This window comes from Typha latifolia, chromosome 8 (assembly GCF_019914945.1).
Source record: "Typha latifolia isolate L0001 chromosome 8, TyphaL0001v2, whole genome shotgun sequence".
Lineage (NCBI taxonomy): Eukaryota > Viridiplantae > Streptophyta > Magnoliopsida > Poales > Typhaceae > Typha > Typha latifolia.
The window spans coordinates 1735761-1752578 of NC_133093.1; the positions used below are offsets into that span (position 1 = coordinate 1735761).

A 16818-nucleotide genomic window follows, 5' to 3' on the forward strand; every position below is an offset into this window, starting at 1 on the left:
CAAATCACCAAACTGCTTTTTCGTCTCAACGTGTTTCAGTACTATTACTTTGTCTTCAACTAACTCACATATTAAATGATAACAAATATCAATAAATTAGTACATTAGTGTTGGAGAATTTTTGATATATTAATAGCACTCATATTGTCACAATATAAAACCATTATGTTATGTACAATGCCATAGTCCTTAATCATTTATTTTAAACATAGTAATTGTGAACAGCTGCCAATTGCAATGTACTCTGTCTCTGTAGTAGATAAATATATAGAATTTTGCTTCTTACTGCGACATGCAACAAGTTTATTACCACCGTAGAAACAACAGCCAGAGGTACTTTTTCTATCATCACATGAACCTGCCCAATTAGAATGTAAACCAGATACCAAAATCAATTGTATCACTGACATATTTTATAATACGATTCATGGCAAATAAATGTCTCCATAGGTTTAGACTAAAACCTAGCACACACACCAATATTGAATGCAATGTCTGGTCTACTCGTAGTTAAGTATAGAAGACTACCAATCATGCTCCTATATAATTTATGATTAATATTTTTTTCTAAACTTTTATTTCCTAGTTTGGTAGTCATACTCATAGGAGTTCTAGTATGTTTTATATTTTCTAAACAAAATTGTCACTGGATTCCTGGCATACTTGGTCTAAAAGATAAAAATCTCTCTCCAATTGAATAATTTGAAGTCTCAAAAAGAACTTCAACTCACCCATCATGCTCATCTCAAAATGACTATACAAAAGATTTGCAAACTCCTTAGTCAAATTTAAACTCTTTTCCCAAAGACAATATCATCCATATAAATTTGTGTCACAACAAAACTTTTGTTATCACGTCTAACGAACAACGTCTTGTCCACTCCTCGAGTGAACCCCGCATCCACTAAAAAAGTAGTCAACTTCTCACACTATGCACTTGGAGCTTATTTTAGCCTTAGTCTTTTTTCAGTTTATACATATGAGAAGAAAATTTAGACCTTCAAAATAATTAGGTTGTTCAACATATACATCTTTATTTAGACACAATTCAATAAAAGCACTTCTAACATCCATCTAAAATAATTTAAATTTCAAATAACAAACAATGATAAAACGAATCGACTCTAGTATAACAATACGTGCAAATGTCTTGTCAGTTTATACTCTCAACCTGAGTGTATTTCTATGCTACTACTCTAGTTTTATTTTTAACTATGTTGCCATATTCACCACTCTTATTCTTGTTATCTATTTTGTTCCAATTACATATTCATAGGTTTAGGAATCAAGTATCAAACATAGTTTCTAGTAAAATAGTTTCTCATGTATTGTATTGACCCAAGAATCATCCATAAGAGCTTCATTCACATTTTTTAGTTCCTCATGCATTGTATTGTCTTCTTGTCTTCATTAGTTTATTCATATCTCCGATCACTTGTGACCAATAAATGATTTAATTTAACTCTGGCTGATAGTTCGAACACGCTGTCGTTATCTTTCTCGTCTTATACTTTGTCCTCATTTTTTCTCTAGATTGTAGAGTCAACTATTTTTCCTTATCTTCATCGAGTGTACCTATAGAGACAATAGCATGAGTAATTTTAGATTTTTCATCAACATTATTATTTACAACGATATTTGCAGATTCCATAGCAGTGGAAGTGTCAACGTTGAATACTTTATATGCTCTACTATTATTGGAATACCCTAACAATATGTCATCGCTATTCCTAGTGTCAAATGTAGTCATATTCTCAATCATGCATGTTATAACATTTGCTATCATACACCGAAAATATTTAACATTGGGTTTCTTACTTTACCCTAGTTCATATGCTATCATTTTCGTACCTGGTCTTAGATAGACGCGATTGATTATAAGTACCACAATATTTACGGCTTCGACCCAAAATCTTTGAGGAATCTTTTTAACATACAGCATCACTCTCGTCATTTTCTACACAATACGATTCTTTCTCTTTATAATCTCGTTATATTGTAGAATTATGAATGCTAAAAATTAATGCTTAATACCAAGAGAATCATAAAATATAGAATAATTTTTATTTTTAAATTCTCTACTATAGTCATAACGAATCCTAACTAAAGTAGTAGATTTTTCATTCTACAATTTCAAACATAGATATTTACAAACTTCAAAGGTTTCAGACTTTCGCGTAAAAAGGCAACTTAAAAATATTTGGAGTAATCATCAATTATTAAAAATATATATCGATTACCTCAAAGACTTTCAGTTTTTATGGGTCCCATGAGATCCATATAAACTAGTTGTAAAACACAATCATTAGTATTTGCATTTACTTTCTTATATGAGATCCTTATTTGTTTCCAATTTGACATGGACCATATATTTTTTTGACTTTTTATTCATCTTGGGTATTCCCTTAATCCCCTTTTGGACAAATTAAATAGTTTCTTATAGTTCACATATCCAAGACATTGATGATAAAAATCTGCAATATCCAAAGTAGCACTGTTAAATTTCAGATTATTTGAAGTTTCAACATAGCAATAATTCGATATTCTAAACCCATAACATATAATATTACTTTCATGGTCTAGAATAGTACAATCATTTTTGGAGAATTTTACCTTATAATGTTCATCACAAAATTAACCGACACTCAGGAGATTCGTTTTCAAACCTTTAACATATAAGACATTTTCAAGTATCGGCACACCTGGAGTACTTAACTTTCCCCTTCCAATTACCTTGGTTGAATTTCCATCTCCAAATTTCACAACTCCCCCTTTATATTTTTAAGTTTAGAAAACATAGATTTGTCACTGGACATGTCTTAAACACCCATTGTCTATATACCACAAATTAGAGTTTAGAGCTTTCACGACAATATGTACAACATAATATTTTTAATCACTTTTCTTAACCCATATAGACTTACTTTTACCCCATAAATGAAAGCACTCCTAGGTTATTGTAATAATTTACAATTATGTCTAATATGCCATGGAATGCCACAATGATAACATGTGGGTATAAACTTTTTTTACTTACCTTTTGTCGACGAGTATTTCTCGTGTTTACCTTATTTCTCCAAGAAGTCCCTTTCAAAAGCAATAACCAACGTCCGTAGGGTTAGGGCATCCCGACTCTTATATAGGTTAATAAGATAAGGCTAAATCTAAGTCAGAGCAAGTCTCATGGAAGTCCAAAAATTTCACGTTAAGTAGGGCATTTGAACGCGGCCCAAATGCGTTTGAATGTACTGACTTATTTTTCTAGGCATGTTTAAATGCGCAAATACACCCCTCTGTACGTATGAGCATCTGCATGGTGGATTCAAACAGCCAAAACACTATCTTTGTATGTGCAAATGCTTGAATCCACGTTGGAATGGACAAAACACTATCTCTGTATGTGCGAACGCCTGAGTCTGCATTTGAACGCGGTGATTTGACTGCTCTCTATCTTGAAAATATTCTGTCCGAATATTTTTAAAACTTGTAGAAATGCTCGTGTACATGTATAAAAGCACTTAGATTGTTTTACATACATTTACCAACACTAAAAACCTAATAGACTTTAAAGTGCATAAGTATAGAGAAGTAATTTTAATCAAGTGAAGTGCCTTAGAAGAAGAGAAAACAAAAACTAATATGAGTGGAGATAATAGGTATATACTAACATGTGACAATGAATACACTAAAAGTAATTGATGCAAAAGGATCCAAATTCCATATTATTGACGTCAAGTAGGTGGATGAAATTTGAAATAATATTTTGTTTAGCTAGTCATGTAACTACAAGTGAAAGTTATTATACTTCAATTAGTCGAGTTAAATATTAGAAAAGGAAGTCCTAATGCATGAGGCTCCTATATACGGTGTATCTAGAGAAAGGAGATATAGGATGCCTTACTCTCATTTTTGCCAAAGCTATTTCTAAAACTTGAACCCATGACCTCTGCAGATGTAATGGATAAGTCTTAATGTCACACCAAGTAACGCACTCAAAAGTAGGGTCAAATAATATGGAAAAATAACAAGCAAGTTAATGACGTGGCAAGGATTGAAAGGCACCTCGTGCTTCTATTACATATAATAGTTTGACATGTAGCACCATCCATAATACCCTATAGAACATTTTGAAACCTCACATTTCCTATCAATAGCATTTCAAAACATAGCACTCCCCTAACTAAATGTCCGACCTCCAATTATATCTACACAATAGGGTAACATCAGCAAAAGTAAGCAAAATACTTAATTTCCAACCTTGTCCCATGATCTCATCATTTAATTACTTAATTATCAGCAAAGAATGACTATATAAGAAGGCATGTTCCCTCATCTAATCTCTTTAGTACCCCAAAATCTCCACAAGACAAATGACAGAATTGTATGCTTTCAGATGTTTGTAAAAAAGAAATAGATTGGTAAAGTTTACAGACTGTGACCAGTCATATGAGAAACAGTTGAAGAGATTGCATTAAGCATAATTTATCATTGTTTCTTTAGTTATGGCTTAATACTTGGTTCATATTTCATTAACTTTGTTTGAGTACTCATTGATCTGTGCAACTCAGCCTCCTTTATAGTTCTTCAAAGTCGCAGTTGGTTGAGATAGAAGAAAGCTTGAGGTAATTTGATATGATTGTCAAACTAGTTATAGAGGACCTTAAAGTCAACTTTGTATTAAAAGGTAATCTTTGTAATTTTAGATATGTTGTGTAATGGGAGTTGAGAGAAGTGTTTTGCATGCATTCACATAGAAAAATAAATTATACTCCTAATAACACATCTTGTATATTATAATTAATGAAATAAAAGTAGCATTCTGGAATAAAAGTTATAAAATTTGATTCATATCATTACAGCTTGATGTCTATAATAAAGTCACTACATATGATGTCTATGGATTTAGAACTGGCTGATGAATTAAATGCTTCACCTTCTGTTGATCAATATAAGTTTATACAACTGTTATGTGTGACATCCAAAGTCTCCAGACATTTGAACTTTTTTACCAACACCAGGAAATAGTTACACAAATAACAGTCTATGGAATAAAATAACTTTAGATGGTAAATGAAGGTGATCCTTACATATTTTGGCAGGTTGACCAATCTTTGACATATCCCAGACCTGTGAAAAAAGAACCCATTAAGTTTACCCATAACTTTTACCAACCAAAGGAACTCGAGAAAATCATCCAAGCAACCATTAAGAAGAAAAATAACCTTCAGGGATGAATCAGAGAATCCACCAGCAACAAATGATCCATCTTGTGATATAGATGAACAGTTTAATCTAGCACACAAAATAGAAAAGTGAAGTAAAACTAGTAAAAATATATAGTCATAGCCTAAGTTTAATAGTAATTACCCATTATGCGTATTAAGGAAGGTATAGAAGCTGACAGATGGCAATGCCAAGCTACTCAATTGTACACGGTTTCGCAAGTCGTCAAGAATAGAATGTTCCACTTCAATTGGCCTGAATAAGATGTGACATAAACATATGTTTGAGATTATCCCTGTCACCATCAGAATAACATAACCTAGTTGCACAAATATATTTTCCACCTTTTGTAACAATAAATGAAGATGATCAAATTGATTATGAAGTATTTCTAACAGCAAGGGGAGAAGAGAGGATTAAAAGGAGAAATGATTTACAGCTTTAGGAATGTAGTAGAGAGATAAGGGGAGGAGAGAGGAGACCATAGGGATCAAATCCAGGCATACAAGATTTAAGAGATAAAGAGAGAAGGATAAGCTGTGTAGATAAAACGGGATCAATCCAAAGTATTCTCTACTTACTGATGCCTCTATGTATCTTTCATATTTTAATCTCCTATCAGGAAAAAGTCTTAGTTCTAATCTGAGGTGGTCCAAACTCTACAAAGAAGCACTTAAGGCTCAATTTGAACAAAAAATCAGGTCTCCTAATATAAGTCTAACTAAATTCCTAGTCCAAAGGTCAGATCAATAGCTAAAATGAGTCATTTCCCATCCTCCGCCATCGAGATGAGACTTTGTGTGGTGCACTGATTTGGATAAATTGACATGTTTTTCCTTACTAGGGAAAGCACATTATTCCATGTTTAAGGAAGCTAATGTCAACCGACAGAGCATATTCCGTGTTTTGATAACTATGTCATTTTAGTAGAAAGTTATAGGAATGACTTGTTCTTGGAAATATGACGAGCAGTCCACATAGCAAATAAGATTTAGGCTTTTAACAAAAAGAAAAAAGCAATGAATTTTAGAAGATTCAGAGACTCTCAGAATACTAAATCAAAATAAGAAGTAAGAACAGAACAGGTGAAGAGAAAAGGAAGAAATACATCATAGGTAGAGTAAGCTCTGGCTTCACACGAGGAGCCATGGACACCATGCTTGTCTCAGAACGAACGTTCTTTCCCATTGCACCAACAAGTTTGTCTTTTTTTAACTTTTTGACAGAAGCCCCCTGTTTACCTCCCTCTGTGGACCTCTTCTGATGGAAGGAACTTCAATGAAGTGTTAGGAAAGACCATAAGAAATTAAAAAACACATTACATCATATAAATATGGCACAATTCACATAACAGATTAACGTAGCAGCACAAAAATTATTAAGGATTTTTCGCTCTGCTTAGCCCATAAGTGCAATTCTCACATGCTCTCTACAAGTTATGTGTTTGCATGGAAGCCAGTTAAACCGAAAGAGGGTAAGTTATCAGACCAATCAATAGGGTACCAATATACAAATATAAATGCTGGACCAATTTGGTAGGACATGCAAATCATAGTAGGACCTGTAGATTGATGCCTGTAGGCAAATAATGGGGATCACATGAAACAAAGCTGATTGCAATGGAGATTGTGAAGTCATATTTCTAACATTAAGCATATGGATATTTCAGTAAATCCTGACTTGCTGTGCAAAGAGAGGGATCACTACAATGACTTTAAATTGTAATTCACTTAGCAGTATGTTTGTTTGAAGAAAGTCAAGTAGTGCATGCAACTCTTAATAGATCCAAGGAAATGGGTTATTTACTTATTATCTGGTATCCTAAACAAGCTATTGGCTTCAACCAGTTGTAATCATCTGATGAAACCTGAAAGTTTCTTACAAGAACTAAAACTAAAACACAAACTATTGCAAAACTCTAAAATAAAACAGACAGGAAAAGAAAAGGAGAGGGTACTTTGATGAAGTAACATGACTGGATTTATTATAGTGTAGGAAATGCCCAACAGAGAAAGAAGAAACTGTAAAGAAAATAATAAAGAATGTTAAGAAAGAGCTTTGAGAAAGAGGTAGTGATGAAAAGAAGAATCTTATGCATTACTTTCTTAAAGTAATTTCACGCTTTATGGTTAATGATGATGTTGTTTGACTTATGATTGAAAGTGTACACATACCTTAGCAAGGTAGAACCTAGAAACGGATGGAAGGGTGAACAGCACTTAGACCTATAAAATACAGATTCCTAGGAACAGCAGAACTTTAAACAAATATAAGAAACAAGGAAATTAGACAAATATGTGGTTGCTAGATGAATGTGGTGTACAAACAAGAATAAAATTTTAAAGGAAACATCCAATAGGAAGAACAGTGAATCAATCAACCAAATCAAGGATAAAAGTGATGAATAACATATAAGATGAAGGCAAATGTAGAGCAAAGGCCTGAGAAGGCCTTGATAACAAGATGGTCTTAGAACTAAGTCAAGGAAAAAGAGCGGGAGAAAAGTAAAGAGCGAAAACTATCATCATAGGTGGCTGTGTTGCAAAAGCTAATATATACAAGTCTGACTGGAGTAGGACATGTCCATCTGGAGTGTTATTAAGCAAGGCCCGAACCAAACTGCAAGCTACTATCATAGGTGCTGAATAGTGTCAGAAATACTTCCTGAACTGTTACCCTAGTTGGCCATGAATTGCACACACAAAAAGATACACATACATTATACATGTATGTATGAGTGCGCATAGAAAAAGCTTTACAACTTCATTGTAAAGGTGCATGGGGTACATAAATCACCATTACTGATGCAGTAAATACTCAAACTGCAAGACTATATCTTCAAAGCCAACTTGCCTTTGTATCTTCTAGCTCTACCTCCTTGTTCTCAACTTCAGCCTTCTCAGAATCTGAAAGTGCCCTCTCCAAACGTTCTTCGACTGAATCCTCAAGCAACTGTAATACAGAAGATTTTAATGTCAGATATGTAGGAGAAAGAGTAGGCATGAATTTCAACTAGAAAATGGCGTATCTCTATGCATGCATTACAGAAGAGCAAGAACAAAGAACATTCTCATAAACATAAAATCAGCAAGAAAATATTTACACCAAATATATATCAAAATGCCATGTCCACGTATTCTCTTCTAAATTTCTCTATCTGCCAATAAAGTTAGGATGCAAGTTCAATGAATGAAAACATATATTCTATCGTAAAGTGGTCAAAAGCTAACCTTCTCATGCTCTCTTTCGGAAAAGTTAGTCAGAGAGCAAGGGGGGAACAAGGTTGGAAATGAAAACAAGTCCTTCTACCAATCACCAAGAAAATACAAGAAGAAGAAGCAAATTGATAACTCCTCAAGTACCCTTTTGAATTTTTAACTCATCAAATGCAAGAAAGACACAAAAAAATGGAAGATCTGATCAAGGTTCAAACGGGACGGATTGCAGCATAGCCTGATGGTGGAAGTGTTCCAGTGATCTACATGATATTTATTAAGTGCAGGAATTAAGGAAGAACAGTAGAAACTAGAAAACCCCACATGTACAAGCTCAGAGATATTTCTTCATTTCTTGTATAAGGTGAAATTCAGGCACAGGGACGCACTGCTGTACACCATTGTTTAACTAATTGAAAAACACATTTACCATTCCCTAGCGAGTGGAAGCTCTTTATTTAGATAGGTGTATGTTTTCCCAATAAGAGTGTGCAAAGAATACAGAAGAGAAACATATTTCCAATCGTCTCCAAGCAGCAACTTTATACTTTACATTACTAAGTTTGGGAAATATGCAAAAGTGCATAATATGCCGAGATGAAAAACAAAAATTCTGGATAAAAAGACTATGCAATTAACTACATAAGTTCTAAAATTTTAGTTAAGATTTTGTTTATTTTCAAGGCATTTCATTAAAGACATTATGTTGTTTCCCAGAAAATTTAAAGAGGCAGATTTTGGTTTAAAAAGATAGAAAGAGGAGCTCAAGGTAAATCAAGTTGATCTTTCTAAGAAGATGGTGTTGCGTAAAAGAACATTAAAATAATGCTTAGAAACCCTCAGATGAATATTAAAATATATTTCACATACTAAACAAAATAAAAATCTTCAAGTCATACTTCATGTGCTAGAAGCAGCAAGGAATTTTGTGCTATAATGACACCTACCCCCCAATGGACTTCCTTCTGATTTATCTGTTTGGCTAGATCCTGACTATTTCCCACTAGAGCTACAACCTCCGCGTCATCAGAAATTGTGGAGGGCTGTCCTGGGAGAACTGCCAAGATTGCAAGATGATGAAAAGTAGAAAATTATGACAACAAGAGAATTGTGGTAAAGGAAACGAATATTGCTGAATGTCTTTTAAATTTGAGAGCATCAACATATCAAATTGATAAAATTCAAACCTTCAAAATTTATATGCTCATTGATTACCCCCAGCATAGCAAGGGATTGTGTCTTCTGAAGATATTGCAAAAGAAGGTCGTAGGAATACTGCATCCAGATAAGTGCCAAGTCATCAAAATAGGTAATGAATTGAAGGACAAAAGGTAATTCTGATATGGACACATAATGAAATAATGTCCTGTAACATCTTCCAACAGTTGACATCCTGTTTGCTGAAAAGTAGATAAAAAGATCACTTTTTCCTAAACCTACACCATTTACTTCACAATACAGGCATGTTGTATTGTAGATAGTAAATATTAGACATGTCCAACATGAGAACATATGCAAAATAACCTTAAGCAAAACACTATTAATGAATATAAGCTTAGCATTAACTGGTAATAGACAAGGAGACATATAAACCTTCCTAACAGCTGGTTTGGACTGACCGACTTCAGGTGTGGCATGTTCACTCCAATCAACTAAGTCCTTGCTTCTATGATGTCGTATTTAATTCATAATTATTTGTTTACTAGATAGTAAATATTACTGTATTGTAGATAGTAAATATTAGACATGTTCAACATGAGAACGTGTGCAAAATAACCTTAAGCAAAACACTATCAATGAATATAAGCTTAGCATTAACAGGTATTAGACGAGGACGCATATAAACCTTCCTAACAGCTGGTTTAGACTGACCAACTTCAGGTGTGGCACCTTCACTCCAATCAACTAAGTCCTTGCTTCTATGATGTTGTATTTAATTCACAATTATTTGTTTACTAGATAAATCTTCGAATACTAGATGGGAGATGGAAACATTTATGAGCCTTCTCACAGCTCTTACTTATGCCATGCCTTATTTGTAAACTTTGCTAAATAGTACAAGTCTTCATGTACATTCATCATACCTCAGTATATTTTGCTTCTCCGTGACCTTATTCCTTAATTGCTTTGAGCATGATATAACTATTATTTTTAAGCATGATTACGTGCCACTTAGTTTCTTTGTGCTTTAGCATCATTGGCAATGAAGAAAATTCATTTATCAATGGTTATCATCCTTTTCCTTCATCTGCAAGGTTTACCTTCAGGTTGCATGAGCCTACAACGGAACTAGTTACGAAGAAAATTGTCATCTGTTTCATGGAAGGCATTTATTTTGCCAAATGTTGCCTCAGGCTGGAACTTAAAACAAAGTTCCACAAGGATGACATTAATAAGCAATCCACTGAAATAATCCACCAAATTTTTGGCACACCCCATGCCATGTTCCAATACTCCATCAGGATAATATGTGCCAGTCAACATGCCCCCTGCCGACAGACATGACAATGCTTGATCAAACAATTAGCAAGGACTTGGACAAAGATCAGGATCATTGTGTATTACTGTATAAGTTTTTTTATATAAGCTTCTACTTGGTAAAATATTTTTTGTTGAGACAAAAAGTCCATATGTAAAGAGGTCAAAAGAAACAAATGCATTGAAAGATTTGTTATATCAAATAATAGAATAGTAAAATCTGAATCTGTTGCTACAAAGTGCTTCAGCAACTATCTTTCATTTTAATGTGCCAGCAGTTGACTACAGCGGGACCACAGATGATACTTATATCCAAATATAATTGCTTGGCAGAAAACTAAGAAATATAATCTGTTTCTCTCTCCTTAACTAGCCATGCTGCAATGGTACAATAGTACAACTAGCAAAGATAACACTGAAGAATGTTAAGATGAAAATACTGTTATGAACAACTCTTAGTAACAACTTCAGTAGATTTTATTTGTATACATATCAACAGTACAACTTGCAAAGATAACACTGAAGAATATTAAGATGAAAATTCTGTACTAAGCAGCTCTTACAACTTCAGTGGAGTTTATTTGTATAAATATGAGATATCCAAATTTAGCACGTAGGTTTGTTAAGTAAAAGAACAGTCAGCACTTATGACTTCGGGGCAGCATCTTAGAAATGAAAGAAATGTGTCTTAGTTAAAGCATAAACTATGATTACAGGGAACCCAAGAGATACCAAATGAAACAACAAAACCTGTTGAATCAGTGGTAGCTTTTAGAGTCAAAATATTAATAAGAAATTCAAATATATCTTTTAGTAGAATTCAAAGGCCATATGTTGCCTTGATTAAAGTGAAGAAGAAAATCTTGGAACTTAGCAAATAATAAAAGATCTTCACTAACAAGCAGAATGACAAACAGGTTTAATAAAGAGGGAAACGACATAGCACCTCACACAATTTAATTTTAACTTTGCTCTGCCTTAAAGACTGAGCTAATTCCATCTCCTGAAAAGTTGTAAAATATAATACAATTATCAATACTAAAACTATCCAAAGAAAAATAGTACATGAAAAATGTACAAGATAGGTTCACAACAGCATAACCTCCAAATGTGAGGGAGAAAGAATGCCTTCCAACTTTTGAAGGTCTCGCAAATGCATCAGTTCATGATCTTCACGAAAAGTACGGAAAAATGTCCGAGCTGCAGGATGTACATGACAATACAACAAGAACAACCATGTCTTAGTCAACTAAGAATGGCGACAGCAATATGTACAATAAAGAAAAAAATAAAACATACAAATAAAAAAATTACATATTGAAAGCATAAAATTTCAACAACAAAAAAAGTAAAGAGCATACCTTCCTGCATATGTCCTTCTGCAACTAGATCCATGAAACAGTGTATAAAAACTGGATAGAGCACACGAAGCAATTCATGCTGTACAAAGATGGAAATAAGAAGTCTTGCAATGCATAATTCACAGTAACAAATTTGACTAAGCAGCTCATTGCAGTGGACCAAAAGCAATACAATATCAGGGAAGACTAGTACATATGACACGATACATTGGAAAAGATTTTATAGAAGTCCTAATTATAAGTTAATTAATGGTTCAAGAGTATAAAGAAAGGTTTCGTAGCATATAGTTATCAGCTTTATCATTATCAGTAAATAGGAGATACTCACTGCTGTTAGCTGTCAAAAGTAAGAACTTCAGTAATACAAATAGTATATAGAAGTCATTTTCTCATTGCTACAATTTAACCCATAATGAAATTCCACACCTTGAGAAAATACAGTTTGATGGTAGAAATTCATATATTATCACTCAACTTGTCAAGAAGTTGAAAGTACCTATGTTAGGCAGAATATTCTTTCTATTGAACCAAGAAAAATCTTATAATGACTCAGCTAAAAGAACAGCTACAAGAACTCAAGTAAGTCATACTATCAGCTGCAGATGGATAAAATATGGCAATGATAAACAACAGTGATTTCAAGGGAAATTGTTCCAAAGATACTTCATTCAAAAGACTGACAGATCACAATGGCTTGTTGTCATGCTTATCATAAGGATGCTAAAAAGGGACCAGTATAAGATTGATGAGTATAATTACATGGATGAATGACAAAAAAAGTAAAAATGATTGTTTCAAAATTTTCTATTCCATATTCCATGTGGAATTTACGCCAGGAAAATAAAAACTTAAATGAAACACATTAGTGAAATTCACAAGATGTTGGAATTCATATGACAATTGTGACTATCATATAACTTAAAAAGAATAAAGTACTTGCCAAAATTTTAAAAATACTCCAAATTGTAAAATCAAAAATTTTAGTAGTAAAAGAATCAAAAATTTTAGTAGTAAAAAACATATAATTCGTGCATATATATAAAGGACTACTATTAGGGGTGAAAATGGGTCGGATTAACTCCGATCCGACCCGCTATTCTATCTGGATCAAATAGGATATGGGTCCAAATTTGCTACTCATTTCAGATTTTGATGCGGATAACAGTTTTAATTTCGGATCCGGATTTGGTTACATATTGATTATTTGCATAATATAAATAACTAAGTAACTCGGGTTGGGATACTCAACCCTACCTCAACCCGATCCACTAACACTAACCCTACCCTTATCTCCATCTCTCTCCCTCACCTCTTCATTCGCTGCCTCCATTAGTAAGAAGTCAGAAACCTTACATTTATCTCTTCACCGATGGCCCCTCTGATGTGAATCGGATCAGATCGGATCACATCAAGGGGAGATTGGGCTCAATCGATTGAATCTAGTTATCTTATTTGCTTATTTAGTTTAGTTAGAGCTTTAGTAGGTTAGGATTTTATTTAATTAGCTAAATCCAGCTTTGCGTAGTTTCGAAAAAATATTCACAGAATATTCTACAGACGTCATAATAATATCAAACCAGCTAGATAAAATCGCCAACCTCCAGATCTACAACGTTGGTATTCACGACTTCTCCAGATTCGGAATCTATCTGCAGCGAAACGAAGGATTAATCCGAGAAAGATAAGAAAGGCTGATTTAATCGTTAGTTAGTTAGCTTTCTTATTGTTTGAATTTCAAATAAATCGGATAATCCGCATGTGGATTCGATCCGTTAAGAATTTTTACTCCTATAAATAGGAGTAAACATGTGTTGATAATTATCATTGAAAAAATTTGAGTTTAACTAAGTTATTATTTTCATCCTAATCTTTTATTTTTTATCGTATCTATTAGATCGCTTTATCTTTCTAGGAGTAGATCATAGCCGTAGAAGTATCCTGATCTTTCAAACCCTAGTCATCACCTTCCTTCAGCAGCCACCCTATCCTACGGCCGTCCACCACCACCCTTGGCCGTCCACTACCCTCCAACGACCACCGCAACGTCGGTTATTTACCGTTCTGCCTATTCTGTCATATTTCTACTGTTTAATTTTTAACTTTTTATCTCGACCTCCAATTTAGGTGAAACTAGAGCCATTAAAACTCTAACTTACGAGGCTACTACTATTTAAATTTTTATAATTTTCTTTAGTCCAAATCAGTCCAAATCTGGTTCGTAACATTGGTATTAGAGCCAGGTTAGCTGCCATCAAGGCTTGGAGGGCCTTCTCGACAGATATAGCGATATCGTTAGAAAATTCTTTAAAAATTGCCTTCGCCCATGCCGGCGGCTTGTCGTCAACTATTAATGGTCGGGCGTGCCATGGTACGTGAAACTATTCCACTTGACAGTCCGAGCTTGGATCCCCAAATGTGGTCTATCATCGCGAGCGAAGTGACCTCGGGGTCGAGATTGGTCTTGTGGGTCATAGGCCCCCGAGTTCGGCTCATGTCGCACCCAAGATGCACACGAGTTTGGCTCCGTCTGATGACGCGGGCCCACCGGATCATTCCACCATTCATCCTCGGGCTCATACTCGTGCTCAAGGTCATATTTATGGGTTTCAAACTGGTTCGCACAAAGTGGTCAAACCGGTTCGCAAAAATTTAGCCTGCCTCAGAAATCGTGCACTTTATCACCTTCATTCTAATAGCCTAATCTTAACCCTAGGGCTGAATTTGGAATTCGACCTAGGGGCACCGCCACAGGGTGCATGGGGGCGGCAGCGGCTGGGATTGGTCGTGGTTCCCCGACAGTCAGCCCCTAGCTGGTCCTCGCGGCGGTGGAACAGTGGCGAGTGGCGAGGGAACCCAATTATTGAGCTCAGGGCTCGAGGGCTAGTCGTGGCCACCAATACCAAACCGTGAGCAAGGGGATGAGCCGGCCTAAGCCGCGGCCTCAACCCTTCCTCCAGCAAAGGTGGAAACTCCTCCAGCCCTACACTGAAACCGCCCGCAGCAGTGGTTGCGAGGTCATCTTCCCCACCACGGTGGGATCTAGGGCCGAAAACCCTGGCTTCCCACTGGCAGTGATCCAGCACCCACCAACCCCAACCGCCACGCCCAGTCGCTTCTCAGGATTACCAATATTACAAACAAGATCTGAATTGATCTGAACGTAAGAAAATTATGAAAATTTAAATGGTACTAGCCTCGTGAGTTACGATTTTAATGGCTCTAGGTTCACCTAAATCAGAGGTCAGGATAAAAAGTTAAAAAATAAAACAGTGGAGATAGGTCAGAATAGACAGAATGGTAAATAACCGACGTTACAGCGATCATTGAAGGGTAGCGGACGACCAAAGGTGGTGGTGGACAGCCGTAGAATATGGTGGCTGCTGGAGGAAAGTGGTGGCTAGGGTTTGGAAGATCGGGATACTTCTACGGCTATGATCTACTCCAAGAAAGATAAAGCGATCTAACGGCTATGATAAAAAATAAAAGATAAGGATAAAAATAATAACTTGGCTAAACTCAAATTTCTTCAGTGATAATTATCAACACATGTCCACTCCTATTTATAGGAGTAAAAATTTTTAGCAGATTGGATCCACATGCGGATTATCCGATTTATTTGAAATTCAAACAAATAAGATAAAGCTAACTAACTAACTTGACTAAATCAGCCTTTCTTATCTTTCTTAGATTAATCCTTCGTTTCGCTACAGATAGATTCCGAATCTGGAAAAGTCATGAATACCAAAATTGTAGATCTGGAGATTAACGATCTTATCCAGCTGGTTTGATATTATTCTAACGTCTGTAGAATATTCTGCGAATATTTTTTCAAAACTACGCAGAGTTAGATTTAACTAATTAAATAAAATCCTAACCTACTAAAACTCTAACTAAACTAAATAAGAAAATAAGATAACTAGACTCAATCAATTGAGCCCAATCTCCCCTTGATGTGATCTGATCTGACCCGATTCGCATCACCCTCCCACGCGGCTACTCCATCTTCATCAACGGCCTCTCCTCCCATGCCACCCCCTTTTGTGCTCTATAACTCTTAGATCTATTGGTGATAGAGATCAAGGACCCATCCACTGCAGATATTATCGTCTAGAAACTGCCAATCCAAATCGTCAGCAAACCCAGCTCAAGCACCCTCGCCAAGCAGCAAAGAGAGATTTATTTTGCAAATGGGGAGCAACAATCCATCAAGCAGCAACGGAGAGGAAGATGGCAATGTAAACTTATGATTGGCCATCGAATCCATCCTCCTGAACTTGAAATGCACCACCAAGACCTAGCCCGGGTTGGCTAGTCAAATTTGAACGACTCCCACAATAAGGAGCAGAAGAATAAGCCGCAAAACCCTGGACTCAAGCTCTACTAGATCAAGGCACTGTTGATAGCTAAAACCTTGGAGAGGTGGTGTTTTATTTTTGTTTACTATGGGGGTTCCTTGAAGGTGGAAGGTTTAGAATTATTTGTTTAGTGTCAGCTCATCTGTGGAGAATGGTTGAAATATTTGTTTAGTTTCAGCTGATATG

General features: G+C 35.3%; 1 protein-coding gene across 4 annotated transcripts in view; it reads right to left on the minus strand.

The window, feature by feature from the left end:
* Positions 1–16818, minus strand: part of LOC140793845 (transcription initiation factor TFIID subunit 5) — a 30806-nt gene that overhangs the window by 10962 nt on the left and 3026 nt on the right. The window contains exons 3-13 of one of the 4 annotated variants that reach the window (XM_073145589.1): positions 12278–12356; positions 12019–12116; positions 11863–11919; positions 9626–9713; positions 9386–9495; positions 8077–8175; positions 6332–6483; positions 5368–5478; positions 5223–5292; positions 5088–5127; positions 311–358 (exon numbers count right to left, since the gene is read on the minus strand). In XM_073145589.1, coding sequence (XP_073001690.1) covers positions 311–358; positions 5088–5127; positions 5223–5292; positions 5368–5478; positions 6332–6483; positions 8077–8175; positions 9386–9495; positions 9626–9713; positions 11863–11919; positions 12019–12116; positions 12278–12356 — 952 coding nt within the window. Of the gene's footprint in view, positions 1–286; positions 359–5087; positions 5128–5222; positions 5293–5367; positions 5479–6331; positions 6484–8076; positions 8176–9385; positions 9496–9625; positions 9714–10699; positions 10862–11862; positions 11920–12018; positions 12117–12277; positions 12357–16818 lie in introns of those variants that run through there. The other 3 variants (XM_073145588.1, XM_073145590.1, XM_073145591.1) reach the window with 3 other exon arrangements.